Source organism: Zonotrichia albicollis, chromosome 6, assembly GCF_047830755.1.
Source record: "Zonotrichia albicollis isolate bZonAlb1 chromosome 6, bZonAlb1.hap1, whole genome shotgun sequence".
Classification (NCBI taxonomy): Eukaryota; Metazoa; Chordata; class Aves; order Passeriformes; family Passerellidae; genus Zonotrichia; species Zonotrichia albicollis.
Genome location: NC_133824.1, coordinates 52,768,270 through 52,783,155, shown reverse-complemented (window position 1 = coordinate 52,783,155; position 14,886 = coordinate 52,768,270). Strand labels below are relative to the sequence as shown.

General features: G+C 42.8%; 1 protein-coding gene across 1 annotated transcript; it reads right to left on the bottom strand.

Moving 5' to 3' along the window:
• Positions 1-677: 677 nt before the first annotated feature.
• Positions 678-13,997, bottom strand: RCN1 (reticulocalbin 1). Its single transcript, XM_074543802.1, has 6 exons — positions 13,540-13,997; positions 8,890-9,083; positions 7,162-7,340; positions 6,582-6,642; positions 3,858-4,057; positions 678-2,989 (listed from the first exon to the last, which is right to left on the bottom strand). The coding sequence occupies exons 1-6, from the start codon at positions 13,980-13,982 to the stop codon at positions 2,882-2,884; spliced, it is 1,185 nt and encodes a 394-aa protein (XP_074399903.1). The 5' UTR covers positions 13,983-13,997; the 3' UTR covers positions 678-2,881.
• Between the last annotated feature and the right edge of the window lie 889 nt (positions 13,998-14,886).

The window sequence follows — 14,886 nt, the reverse complement described above, 5'->3', positions numbered from 1 at the left end:
TCATAATATGAGTTGAAATATGTTACCTAGGAAAAAAAATGTTATCTCTGGAACAGTCAAACCCCATTAGAAACCTTAGGCTTGAAAAATCACAATGTTAACAGTTATATCCCCTAGCAAAGGTTTGCTTTCCTTAAATAGTGTTAAATTTAAACCCAGAAGCTCTAGTCTCTTTTGGAGTTACTCTTCCATAGTGCATTGAGCTTGAAAGGGAAATTTAGAGCATGGAATGTACTGTGCCATTACTGAATGCTGGTAAGAGAAACACCATGGAGAACTGCAGAAACAGGGGAGCCTTTAAAATGAAATCACGTCAGGGACACTTATGTTCTCTAAAACTGCTTTATTAAAAAAGCTCCTAATCTTACTATGACCCCATAACCCACTATTGATAAATAATTTGATTATTTTAAACATTTTAATTGGCATGTTTGCCTTTTTCCTAGCTGGATATATGCTACCTGAGTACCATTCTTTTGAGGAAAAAAGAAAACCTTTTTCTGGATCTGAATTTTCAGTCTCTGTTTGTGTGGAGAGCTCCTCTGATTTCAGCATTCTTACTCACGTAAGTACAGTTTTACCCTGGAAAATACCAATGTGTTCCAAGCAGTAACAGGAATCAAGAACAAATATGAGAACAGGATTTTTCTCTTGTGTGCTGCTAATTCTGTTCCAAATTCATTTAGTAATGTGGAAGAAAATGTGATTGCTTGTCAAAGCACAGATGTGGTTTTTTTTGTTGGGACGGTGCACAGAGCATTCAGAAGTGTCATGTTTAGCTGTGGGCAACAATGCTTAGTGTCTCAGCACCCAACTCCCACTGAATTTCAACAAGAGTGAGCAAACAACCTTCCCCTGGGCTCCAGTGAAAATCCTTGGCTTAGTATCCAGCCTGAGCTGCAGTTTCACTTGCAGGAAACAAGTGTTTTTTTGAGGTCTTTTAAGGTATTGTTTCCTGAAACAGCAGAAGATAATCTGAGCACACAGAGAGTACTGAAAATCTGTTAGCAAAATATGTTAGTTTGATAAAGATTGTCAGGATTATTGAGTACAATAAACCTTTCCAAATCCAAGCCATAAAGAAAATATATAATCATTTTCACGTGCCAAGATACAATTTTATTGCTTCCCAGATAGCACTGCATTTAGGCTTTTATTTAACTTGAGGGTACTGTAAAAACAAAACCAGTTCACTTTTATGACATTTGCCCTGCTCTATGTTAGTGGGAGAGGTGGGGATTTTTCAGAGACATTGCTGGCAATGTCACAAGATGTGCACCCCAAAAGCTTAGTGGTGCTGCCAGCAAGCACATGTGATTTCTGTCAGACTCAGCAATCTACATTTAATTATCTTCAACTGCAAGATGTAAAATATTGCACCAGGGTTCTTCCATGACCTTATAAAAATGGCACTGTTCACAGAGGTCACAGTTCTGCACTGCCTCCTGATGATTTTTACAAATGTGTTGAACTGCTGAAGTGTCTCACAGCCTGGAGTCTCAGAGCTCCCCTCTGGATTGTTCAGGGTGTGATATTTTACACAAAACCTTCCAGGAACCAGAGAATGCTGCTGGGGAGTCCTGATCCCCAGTACTGGTGTCCAGAACAAATTCTAGTTACAGCTGCTATGTATAATGCACTTCTTTTTGGCTTTTTTTAATTTAATGAGGTGACAAAGAACAGTTGGGGATGTATGTGCAGATGCTTTTGGAAATGACCATCCCAGTGCTTTGGGAACTGCTGGCTTTAGAGGCTTGGTTTGTGTTTTCACATCATCTCTCTGCTAATCTGTGTTAGTGTTACTGCACCTTCACAGTACCAAGAAGAAGTATTGGTTTTATTGTGCTTCTTTTCAAACCAGTACAGATAAAAACAACCAAACTTGGAGAAGTTGGTTATATAAAAATATACACGTAACAACTCACATTATACAGTAAAAAATAAAGCACCTAAAACTTCCCCCTTTTTTGGAAGGAGAGCTTTCTCTAGAGTTACAGGTATAAACACACAAACCCAGAAGTTCAGCCACAAGAATCTGTCCTCTTAGTGGCAGAGGAGACACAAGGCCCAGAGGGATGACATGTCTCATTCCTTCTCCATCACAGAGCTGCTGCCATTCACACTGTGTGAACAGGAGCAGGGCTGGGGTGAAGTGTGAAAAGCAGGAGATAAATTATGCTCCATGTGGCACAACTCCTCCCAGGAAGCAGCCAGGCCAAGGGCCCACAAACAGCTGTACTTTACCCTGCTGTGGAAGGAGCAGCTGCCAGGCTGGACTCTGCATCCCTGCCTGGGAACGCAGGGTCAGGGACAAGGGACCTGTGCATTTGCACATTGGAGCAGGAGCCAGGGGGCTGCTGGACACTCCTGCAGCAGCACTCACCCAACACAGCAATTCTGTGGAGACAAAGCTGGTATCAAACTCTTCTCTGGGCAGGAGGCTCAAAGGGTCACCTCTAAACTATTAGAAAAGACAACTAAATAACTTAAGTCTGATTAAACATTAGGGTTCTAATCCTAGGTGCATTTCACTATGGTAAAAGTGGGTATTTGAAGAAAAGACTTGGCTATTAAAGATCTTTGCAATGTTTTTAGAAGTCCCTTTTCCATGCCAGGCTCTAACCTATTCAGAAAAGTTACCCTCTTAATTTTTTCAAAAATAAAACTCTAGTAACTAAAGATTGTATTTAACCATGTGAAAGGAGTAAAAAAGCTATTTCTATTGGTTTCTGAGGTAATAAGCTGGCATGTTAAAAATAATATTAATGCAAGTCATTCAGTTGTGAGTGTCCCTTGGCCATCTTCCCTCCTGGAGGGGATGGACACAGTGAATTCAGTAAGGTGGAGAAAAGATGTGTGGCACACTGGCTGGCACACTGGATCATAGCTCATCATGGTTTCTTGTGAGGTCCTCCCCGTAATTGGTAGCTTGACTTCCAACAAACATGTTCCAGTTGTCTAGAATTTCCTCTTTTGTTAGTTTTTGATCCTGGTAGAAGAAAAAAAAAAAAAAAAAAAAAACAAAACCAACAACTCTGTAAGAATATTTTCAGAACTAAGTCTAAGACACAAAGACACACCAGCACAGACTTGCAAGAGCCCTGCGAAACACAGTTCTTCACAGCAGCACACTGCAGGTTCAGCAATCATTTGTAGGTGTCACAGTGAGGGAAATTTGGGCCTCAGTGGAAGACAGAAGCCCCACAAGCTTCGGGCAGGTCAAACTGCTAACTGAAAGCTCTTTGTAATGCCAAGCAGTAGGAACAGTAGGTTAACAGTGGATTACCTAGTGCACAGTTCTGTGGTTTGGTTCATCTTCCTGACTGTAAAAACAAAACTCCTCTGGTGCACTTTGTGGAAGGTGGTTGCTTATGTTAGCAGTTTCTGTGTTCAGAGCATTTTGGCTTTCAGGTTCCTCATATGCTGTCCCTGATCAGAGCCAGTGTTTAAATGAAAGGTACGTGCCTGAGTATAGAACTGAGAGTGGGTTTGCTACCCCTGTATTTGAGTGCAAGGGGTAACTAAATGTAACTTTATTTTCCTCTTTTAGTCTATAGTAACATACAAAAGTAATGACCACTCTTAAAGGAAAAACAGTATTTTTTGCTGTGTTAAAATAGTGACAGTTTCTCATCTCACCTAATGAAAACCAAGGGACCTTCTAGAGCTGATAAACTGTATTGTAACACTTTGTAATTCTAACACTACCAACTGAGATTGGCATGGAAACATTAATCCACCAGCAAGTCTAGCCTCTAAAGAAAGGTATTAGGAATAAATTCTTGCAAGCTGGTGTTTTAAAAAACCCACAAGACCCTGTATAACTTCTTTAAAGACAACACTGGAGCACCACATACCTTGTCTACATCAGATTCATAGACTAAGTGCCTGGCTTCAGCTAGTGCATGGTCATAGTCCTGGGGGAGGATCCAGTGCTGGATCTCATCTTTGTCCATCTTTCCATCCTTGTTGAGATCACGGAAATCTGAGAACTGCTCACGCTCTGTAATCACCCAGTCGGGCTCTGGTCCACCCTCTTCATTTGCAAACATATCAGCTGGAGAGGAAATAAGGGTCTTACTTGAGTCCTATTTACTTTGCAAATTAAGCACAAAATAAAGATTTTTCACAGTGTTCCTCAGAGGGGACTGAACTTTTCATTCTTTGCACTGAACAGAGAGGACAGAACTTTTCATTCTGTGTCTCTACACAGAAAGAGAAATGTGGGGTGTAGATGGAGTAGCTGTATCTTCTCTCAGGCTTATTTCTTCACTGCTGGTGATTCTGCCCACTCTCACAGCACCCTGTATCACACCTGTGCACTTCTGGTGGGGCTAACAGGAGAGTTAACATGTTCAAAGGCCATCATCTGAATTTCAGAAGGAACAAAATCCTCTAAGGATCTTTGGCTGAACAGCAGTCTTAAGCTTTAGTGCTAGGCTTGGTCACATGGGGAGAAAGAAACTCAGCCATTTTATCTTGTCCCTGCCAGCAAATGTCTTTGTGGATAAGATCAGATTCCAGCCAGCAGAGTGATTACAGGGGGAAAAAAGGCACAGGAGGAATTTAGGCAAACAAAAATTGCTAAATGGAACCTGCATGCATTTTAGAGAAGTCTTGTGTGAGAGACATTCAGCTTAGGAGATCAGCTCTCTTTTAACCACGCAGTGCTGCAGCACATTCCAGCAGAAGACACTCTTGCAGGAAAGAGCTGGAGAAGTCAGGAGCCATGGTGCACTGTGTGAGGAGGCACAGGCACAGAGCACTGGTCACAGCCTGGGAGCTGGGGAGGGAGCAGTGTGTGTGCCAGGATGCAGAGGTCACACACCCCAGCTGCTCTGCACATCACTCCTGGGCTGCATTTTGGGAGCCACAGTGCCAGCTGCTTTCTGCATAAACACAGCACAGCAGCAGTGATTATTCAAACCAATGTTCTTTACATCACAGGGCTTTCCAAATCATGACTGGTGTCTCTGTCATCCTTCTGGTCACTGTGGCCAATCCTTTCCTACTCATCCTCTAGCCTTCCACTTCTCTATTTAGAATTAAACCTGCTTTGTGATACTACTCCTCTCCAGTGTCTTCTGGATTTGGTTTTCAAGGACCCTCATGGATGGTGTGAGGGTCAGAGGCTGGCTGGTACCTGTGGGAAACACAAATGCTGAATTCCAAGGCAGGAGTAAATACCCCTGACACTGGGCTGAGGCTCTCCATTGTCACTGTCCCCAGTGTCCCTGAAATACTCTGTTACCTGCCCATGCACAGGGAGAATTTAGTTCTCTCTGCTCAACACTTTTATAGGCATTTTGCTCCGCTGCTTGTGTAAATCTAAACCAAATTTTGCAAAAGACAAAATGGGAGCAAAGAAGGGAATGGAGGGTGGGATCATTCTATAAGCTTCAACAGATCCCCTCAACAAATACTCCATCTAGAGACTGAAATTTTTGGACTTCTTTTTGTTGCTCCTTAATAACTACCAAAGAAGGAATTTAGTTTTACTTCATCAAAATTTAAAAAAAATTACATCTGAAAAAGGAAAGTAGGAATATTTTAAGCATAGTTTTCTCAACTCAGGAAGAAAACTTCAGACAACACATTCACTTTCTTTTTTTCATTTTTAAAGTGCAAATTATATTGTTTATTTGAAGCAACTGACATGTCCTGTCAATTTGATTTTTATCATCCTTGCCAATGTGGGGTGATCGTGACTAGAACATTCTATGTTCCTATCTATAGAAGACAAGAAAAACCAGCATTCACATGGTAACAAATGTTGACAATTACCTTATAATTATATGTAGGTAATGTCACTGAATGAACTGAAATTACTGTGGAAATTATGCTGCTCTGTTATTTCAGTCATAGATGAATAGCATTCACTTTCTGGGCTAAATATAATTTACAAGGAACAGAACCCCCTGCCATTAATTAGTGTGTGTATATTGTTCCTGATTCTATGTGAAGTGATCTTTATAGCACCACTAGAAACAGAAAGCTTCATCCAACTTTGCACTAATGCCTTCTTAGTGCTACTTTCTGGATTTAAAACTCATCAAAATAGAATGGTATCATCAGTACAGAAGTATGGGCTTTACTTACTAATTAAACTAGGAAAAAAAAATCTAGCAGGAACAAGGTGAACTTTCTCTTTTTGCAATGGTTGATTCCCAGGTGTTTTGGATATTTGAGCACCATCCAAAACCATTTATTTGGGAAAAGACTAATTCATTTTCTGATCCTCCTGCATTTCTAAACAGTGCCTTCAAACAGCAGTTAGCATGGTGCAATATACAAAGAATATCCATGCCATGAAAAATATTATTCCAGATTCTCTTCTTTTATTCTCATATAACTCTTAGCTGAGTTAAATAAGAACAAGAGGAGAATTTTGTGCTGTGAAGCATGAGGAATTCTTCCTGGTCATGTTGCTATCTACCTAAAATGAAATTAAACTTTCTGGGTTGGATGGTTGGTATAAAACAGTTGAACTGTTCACTCTGGGTTGTTAATGCTGCTGCCAGTTTGAGAGAAGATGGAAAAATGGACTGGAAATTATATAAAAAACAAGTGACAACACTTACCAATGTATTCATCTTGATCCACAAAACCATCCTCGTTTTTGTCTATGTCTTCTAAGGTTTCCTGGAAAACAATTTTGCCTGAAAGTCAGCAAGAGAAAACTGAGCTCTGATTACTTGCCTTTGATAATTTAATGTTCTGAGGCCTTGACCTGGCCCTGTACACAAGTGAATGTAGTCTCACTAAACCCAGTGGGACTGTTGTTTACACAATGAATATAAAAATATCCTTTCATGTTGAAAAAATTCCCTGTATGAATGAACTGCTTATGATAGGGGCAGATACCAGCCTGCATGAAACACTCAGCTGCTGTATGTCAGCACACCCTCCTTATATTTTGGTTTAAGTCAGTGCCCCAAGATTATTTCTTGATTCAATTTAGGAGCTGTCTAAGTGCACTTAAAAAGTCTTTCCTATGTTGAGACTTCTAAACCAAGTGAGTATCATGAAAGGCACCCCTTTCTGTTCCCCACTTAGCTTTTATGTGTGTGTCTCTTTCTAAACCCTGCATGGAAAGGTGAGAGAAGCCTTCAAATTCACCCATAAAAGCAGAAACAATGGCATTGATTTTGCTTTGCTTACTAAGACAACAATGTTTTTCATGTGCTCAAACTCCTCTGGGTGCAGGAAAGCAGTGAACTCCTCACGAGTGGCAGCCAAGTCTCCATCCAGATCTGCAGCTTTGAATCGCCTTTCATCTCTGGGCAGCATTTTCTTAAAGCTGTGCTGATCAGTGGCATCTTGGAATTCTTCTGGATTTTCTGCAGACAAATCAAGATTATCTCAGAGGTGTTCTCCTTTAAAACATACTAGCAAAACAAAGCTCTTTGAGTTTAGAAATAAAAAGGTTTATTGCCAGAACAGCTGTTGTTCTAAATGGAAATTCTCTTCCCCATGAAGTTTAATCAGGGGTCAAATACTTGGTTTTATTTTTAAAGGTGACAGTAGTAGGAGGTAAATTTCTGAGCAAGCCTTCTGTTACAATCCAGAATAATGGATTTTGCAGTATTCCCTCACAGATTTTTTTAATCTGCCTTTACAAGCACCAGTGAGGCAATATTTGGGGTAGACTTCATTCACAGTAGTTTTCTTCATCTTTAGGAATCAGTATGATCCACACAACTTTTCAGTTTCAAGAAGAGCAAACCAAGGAAATGTGGTTCAGAAGGTGGCAGACTGACTGAAATTATCTCAGTGCTAGACCTCTGCTACAGGGAACCTAACAATTCTTTTCAGTTTAAAACAATGGCATTTTTTCAGAGTGTTCAGTGGCATAAAAGGATTGGTATTTGATATAATTTTTAAAATAGGATCAGTAAACTGACTTTAAAAATGAAAAATACTCATAACAATTTCACAATTCACATGTTGGGAGACAAACACATGTGAAAAAGACTGGGTCAGGAATTACAGATGGGAATTTTAAGTATTCATTAACACAAGCCCACAATGCTGCTCTCCAAATCTTGGGGCTTAGAGGTAGCAAATACAAAGGGCTGAGAAGGGTTCCAGGGATAATTCTGCAGGGACTGTGTGTTAAATATTTCCTTTCACAAATGTAACAAACTCCATTTAAATCTAAGGTAGACTATGGAATTATTACTGCTACAGGAAGCTTGCTCTAGAAACTGCCTCTGTGGTAGGTAAATATTGTTTTCTCATTTCCAGTAAGTATAAATGGTCAATTAATACTGATTTGTTGCTCTGTCAGTATTGCCCTTTAGCTTAAGCGATCTCTTCTCCTCCTCTTCCTTCATTAACTTATAAAAGCAAAGGGAACGTGGAGGGGGGTGGGGGGAATTCAGGTATATTTTTAAAAAAATGTTTATTTTGCCTGATTTGTTAAGGATTTTCATTTGCTGTTGATCACAGTCTGAAGCATGTTATTCTGCAAGAATGACTTTAATCAATAACTTTGCTGTAGCTTAGACACAGGCTACATTTTTAACATCTAGACTTGGGATTTTAGAGACTAAATTCACAAATACAGTTAATTAGACAATATATTATTTTTTAATTAAAGTACCCTTTTCAATGCTAAAAAATAATATATTTCTAACTGGAGGAGACTTTAATTCAGCTGTGTCAGTATATTTAATGATACCTCTACAAAACCTTCTGTGTGCTGGTGACCCATGTGCAAAGGGCTGCAATAAATAACTAAAAAGTGCTTTTGACCTCTGAGCATCCATAAAAGTCAATGTGAGCTTCAAGAGTCCTAAATGTGACAACAACCTCCAGTTGTCTGCAAGGCAAGAAATCATATTTTATAATCTTAAAAATCCTTGATCATACAATCTGTTCTCTTACCTAGATAATAACCATATGTGGCTTGCTTGTATTCTTCCCAGGCAATTTTATCATCCTTGTTTAGATCATAATCTTTCCAAACTTTGGCCACATTTTCATAGATGTAGCGTTTCTGCACTCGTTTAATCCAGGTTTTTAACTCCTCTGTTGTGATATAGCCATCTTTGTCATCATCTATTCTGTCGACAATCTTGCTGTAAAAAGAGATCAGCATCATTAAAACCCTACTGCATGTCAGGCCAATTTTAGTGATCTTTAGCCCTGATTTGCCACAAAAACACAGTGCCCCAAACTCCTAAAACTGCCCTACTGGTTAAGGTTTTCCTGCATTTTACACATCATATAAAGGAATGTGTCTCTGTTTGTTATTCAGCATTGCTATGAATAACTCAAAAGGAAACTTGCACAACTAAAATTAGTGAGCAGAGAATACCTGGCTTTGTTTTTCTTAGCTTGTGCCTCCTGTCTTAGGGGCATCTGTTCTTCACTGCCTACAGGGAGTGGCTGTGCTAGCTCAGAGCAGGAGACACCTGTGGTGGTGCTGGCAGGGGTCACAGGATGAGGGAAGAGATGAGAATTTTGACTCCATATTTCAGAAGGCTGATTTATTATTTTATGATATAGTAAAAAGAAAATTATCTATTTTATGATATATGAAAAGAAAATTATATTAACCTGTATTAAAATATGTATTTTATACATTTTAATATATATTTTAATACATATGTTATATCTTTTATGTATATTAATATAATTAATAATAAAGCAATATATAATATAATAATTCTTATCTGTAATATTATATGTAATATAATTTTAATTATATTATATTTATTATATATAATATATAATATAAAATACATAGAATATATTTAATTCTAATATTATGTATTAGAATTTTATAATAATTTTATATATAATATAAATATAAAATATAATAATATAATATAATATATAATAATATGATTTTATATATTTTAATATCTATTAATATATATCAATATATATATTAAAAGAAAATTATTAAAACTCTACTAAAATAATAGAAGAAAGGATTTCATCCGAAGGCTAACAAGGAAAAGAATGGTGGACCTGCAATTTGTCATCAAATAGAAACAACTCACATGGACCAGTCAAAGATGCACCTGTTGCATTCCACAGCAGCAGATAATTATTGTTTTTCTTTTCCTCTGAGGCTTCTCAGCAGGAAAAATCCTAGCAAAAGTATTTTTCAGAAAATATATCCGTGACAGACACCAACTTCGCTTCAGGACAACGCCTGAACTCAAACTTGCTGGAGGCAAGCAGAGCAAAAATCCAGGATTTGGTGGGCACGTGCAGTTTCTCCTTTGGCTTTGCAGCAGGCTGACATCAGGGTGCAGTGAGTATGAGCGTGTAATGCTGGGGATGCACACCAGGTACAGTCTCCCCTTCCCAGCCTGTCCCTCCCCCTGTTTCTTTTCCTTGATTCCCAGTGGAAATCAGTACTGCTGGTGTTGCCAGGAATGCCAGTTACTCACTGAAGCAGCATCAAGTCTGCAGCAGGTCTGCAGCCATGGCTGGAAGACTTGGGATTTTAGTGACTAAAAGGGCTATAAACCTCTGTCCAGTGTAAAGCTGCCAGCACTGGTGAAACCAGCAGGAGTGAAACATTCTGCACACAGCTGCAGTTCAAAAACAAAAAAGGACGATGCTCTCTCTACCATTTATGTTCTGTGCAACTAATCTCACTGCAATTAATCTCTCTGCAACTGACGAACTTCACCATTTTGGGGCCGAGCTTGTAAAACTGCCTTCTGTGCCTGCTCTTGGAATTGAGCACATCCACCCTGGCTCTCTGGCACATCCAGGCTGGCTTTGGGCACACCAGCACCCTTCTCCCTGCCCATGAGGTGCCGGGGCAGCCTGCCTGCAGGTGCCCTGTGCCTCATCCAGAGGCCAGCTCATGCCATGCCCATGGAACACTGAGGTGCCATTGCAATGCAGGGGGAAGAGCAGGAGCTTACCTGTCTAAATCCTGACTTGACACTCAGCAGGTGAGCTTCCGAAACCTCAGGGAAAACGATCTGCACTTCTAAACATTCTTTGCAATTCCACATCTTGGTTCTCCACAAAGAAACCACGTTTGGAACTGCCCAAGTAGTGAAGCAATGTCTCTGCCCAAGCCTTTGTTGCAGAAGTGGTTGCTGAAATAGCAGCAGCAGCTTCTGCTGAACTTCAGCAATGTTGTGTGAGCCTGACAGTATCAGATTGATTTTGTGAACATGTTCTTTGAGTTACGGGGCAAAAAAGGGGCTGCTGAATTTCATTTCTGAATTAGTGAAGTGTGGATGAACTGACTAGAAAATCTTTTCTCTTCTGTATCCATTGCCAGTGGTCCCTTTCCCTGCATGAGGGACTGTATTTGTCACCAGATTTTCCCCACAATGATTTAATTTCATTTGTTTAACTGGTATTTCTTTCTACTGTTAAGGTATTAAATGATTATACTGGTAGCTCTTGGCAATGTGTAACATGAAAGAAGTCAGGAACACATTTTCTGTGTACCAGAAAATGTTTCATGTCTTCTCCTTTTCACCTGTTTTTATAGGTCCATTGCATCCACGGGCACTATTTCATCCACTTCTCAGCTGAAGCTGGGGACAATAAAACAAGCCTATAGGCTCCCAGAGGCACAGGTAAAAAGCTGTTGTGTGGACTTCACTTTTTACTGTTGTTATTATTGGGATGACCAATGTGCTGCCACATTTCCTAAGCAAGGTAAAATATGCCTTATAAATACAGCAGCATGCACTCTGGTTAGAGCAGCAGGCTGTGTGTTTCTGTTTTCTCCCAGAAATCATTTAAAAATAGCTTTTAATTAAATCTACCTTCTTCCTAAGAGCAGCCACTTGCTGAGAAGCGACTCTGTTTGTAACCCACTACAGAAGTTGCCCCTAACAAAAATGGGGAGAAGGGGTTCAGCATGTGACTATTAAACCACAAGATGTTTTTTTAAATCCTCTCTTTACCTCCCAGTGTGCTGCTATCCAAGATTACAAGGTTGGGGAATGCTGGAAGTTATGAAACTTTCCCAAAAGTCCCCCAGGAGCCACATCCCTGATGCTGAGATGCACAGTGCTCACCCTCAACGTGTCCTCAGAGAGACACTTCAGTCACCTCCATTTAAAAGGTAATTATTGACTCTGTACTTTGATGTGCCTGTGTCACCCCTCCAAAGGGCAATCAGTGAGATCAATTAGTTAAAACTTCTTCCCTTGCTTTACAGTTAGTAAAAATTGTTTGAATACACCTGTGTTGTTAAATCATACCCCTGACTGAATTATCTGTACCAGTAAGTGCAGACCAATATTAGGAGACACATTTTGGTGACACAAGTGATGAGAATCTAGGTCACAGCCATGTGTGCTGAGAACATGGTTTCCTTTGCTCCTTCTTGAAACAATGAGGGTGGAGTTGATAATTTCTGGTAATCATTTCATCTGTTTACTCACTGAGACATACAAATAGCAGTGACAGCTTTGAGAAGGATCAAGAGTGAGATTGCAGTGCTGCTGCTTATGGTAGGACCGACAGAAAATTAGCAAGTGCAACTCCCTGTGGGAGAGAAGGCAGCGGGGAATCTTAGTGAGAACATGCAGGGTATTTTAAGCTATCTTCTTTGTGGTAACTACATTAAAGGATCTTTCTTTAACTCCTATTAAATTTAGTTCTGCTTAGTGATCTGGCTTCCTGTAGGTGTAAAGGAGGGAGAAGCAGTAAAGTAAGGCACAGTCCCTGCCCTTTGCACGGAAATAATAGCAGCTGAAACACTGTGAGCAAAGAAGGCACAAGTGGGAAGATGCTTGAAGTGCACTTGTAAACGTGGCTGTAGAGAAGGAATGGTTGAAACTCATTAACACTGATGTGGTGTGGGCAGGTGTCCCACAGGCAGGGAGCAGCAGCAGCAAAGCCTCCAGCAGCTGGTCCAACACAGCAGCTCCCTCTGAGAGCCTTGCTGCTGTGGGGCCACAAAAGGCAGCAGGGAGGAGCACCAAAGCCATGGACTGCCGGCTGCTCCTTTGCAAAACCAGCGGGGTGGGAGAGAAGCCACAACCCAGAGCTTCGACCTGCAGCCACTTGGATACAGGGTCCCACTCTGGGGTAAAGAGCATCACACTGGGGTACTGTGGGGTACAGGGTGCCACTCTGGGGTACAGAGCATCACAGAGGGGTTCAGGGCACTACTTTGGGGTACAGAGCATCACACTGGGGCTCAGGGCACCACTCTGTGGAGTACAGGGTGCCACCCTGGTGTACAGAGCATCACAGTGGGGTTCAGGGCACTACTCTGGGGTACAGGGTCCTACACTGGGGCTCAGGGCATTACTCTGGAGTACAGGGTCCCACTCTGGTGTAAAGCGCATCATAGTGGGCTTCAGGGCACCACTCTGGGGTCCAGAGCATCACACTGGGGTTCAGGGCGTTACTCTGGAATACAGGGTTCTACACTGCAGCTCAGGGCACCACTGTGGGGTTCAGGGCACCGCTCTAGGATACTGAGCCCCGCTGTCCCCTCGGACACTCAGGCAGCCCCAGGCCGCCTCCTCCGCCCCGGGCCCAGCTCGGGCCCTCCCCCTGCCACGTCTCCCGCCCGGGCCGGGCGCTCACCCCAGGCGCTCCCGGCTCTCCTCCGGGCTGAGCTGGTCGAAGCTCCGCGCCTCCTCCTTGCCCAGGAAGGCCTCGTGGTCGTACTGGAAGCCGGGCAGGTCCTCGTGCTGCGCGGCTCCGGCCCGGGCCCGCTCCTGCCGCGCCGTGGGCTTGCCCAGCGCGCCCGCCGCCGCCAGCAGCAGCAGCGCGGGCAGCGCCCTCAGCGCCCCGCCGCCCGCCATGCCCCGCCGGCCCGGCTCGCACCCCGCTCCGCTCCGCTGCCCGCCACCGCCCCGCCCCGGCCCGCTCCGCCCCCGGGCCGGCCTTTGGCAGCGCGCCCGGCCCGACTGCGCCACGTCCGCACGGGGCCTGGCGGCGGGGCCGGGGCTGCGGGCAGAGCCGGGCGGGCCGAGCGGAGGGGCCGCTGGCAGAGCCGGGCGGGCAGAGCGGAGGGGCCGCTCCATTGCCGAAGCGCCCCGAGCTCAGCCTGACAAACACCGCGGCAGCTCCAAACAGCGGCTCGGGGCTGTCCCGCCGCTGCTGCTCGCTCGTCAGGAGCGGCGGGTTGATGATGGTTGCTGCTGGCATCCTAAATCGTTTGGGAAAAGACAAAAAGTGTGGTTTGAACACAAACAAACAAACTAACCCTGCACGCTGTCTTGAGTGTTGATACCCGAAAAGTGCGAGGGGAAAAGCATCATAGTGGGGCTCAGGGCACAAGTATGGAGTAAAGGGCATCACTCTGGGGTACAGAGCATCACACTGGGGTTCATGGCAGCACTCTGGGGTACAGGAAAGGTTGCCAGCACTCTCACAAAGGATATTTGTCGTGATGGGGTTGGTGTCACGATAAGGGAACCAAACTTGGGATCTTGAAAATGTGGGAGATGGGAAGCCCAAACCATGTAGCAAAAGAAAAAGTTTTTGTTTGTTTTGCCTAAAGTGAAATTTATTTTGTTGACAGTTGTGAAAGTCTCTAGGCAGAGGAAATAGATTCCTTCTCCCAGTGTGATCCTTTCCCCTATGTTACACAGTAATTCACAACTCCAGAAACAGAGTGCAGAGAAGATTGTCATTGTGTGCAGCGCACTGCAGGGTAATGACCCTGTTGCTAAGGGGTCCTGTGGTGAGCTGTGCTCCATCACCAAGGCTGGTCTGTCCATTGTTACTTTTTCAAATTGTGACAGCTGGTTTGTCAGCCCAGCCCACAGGGTGTATAAACCACGTCTGATGTGGCCTTTGGGTGTACCACTGACACGGGTGTGCAGGGTGCTGCACCAAGCCACAGCTTCCCCTTGTGCTCTTGTTACACTGGTAGAACTCCTTTTGACCTAAAGCTCATATACAGCTGATGCCTGGTAGAGGATT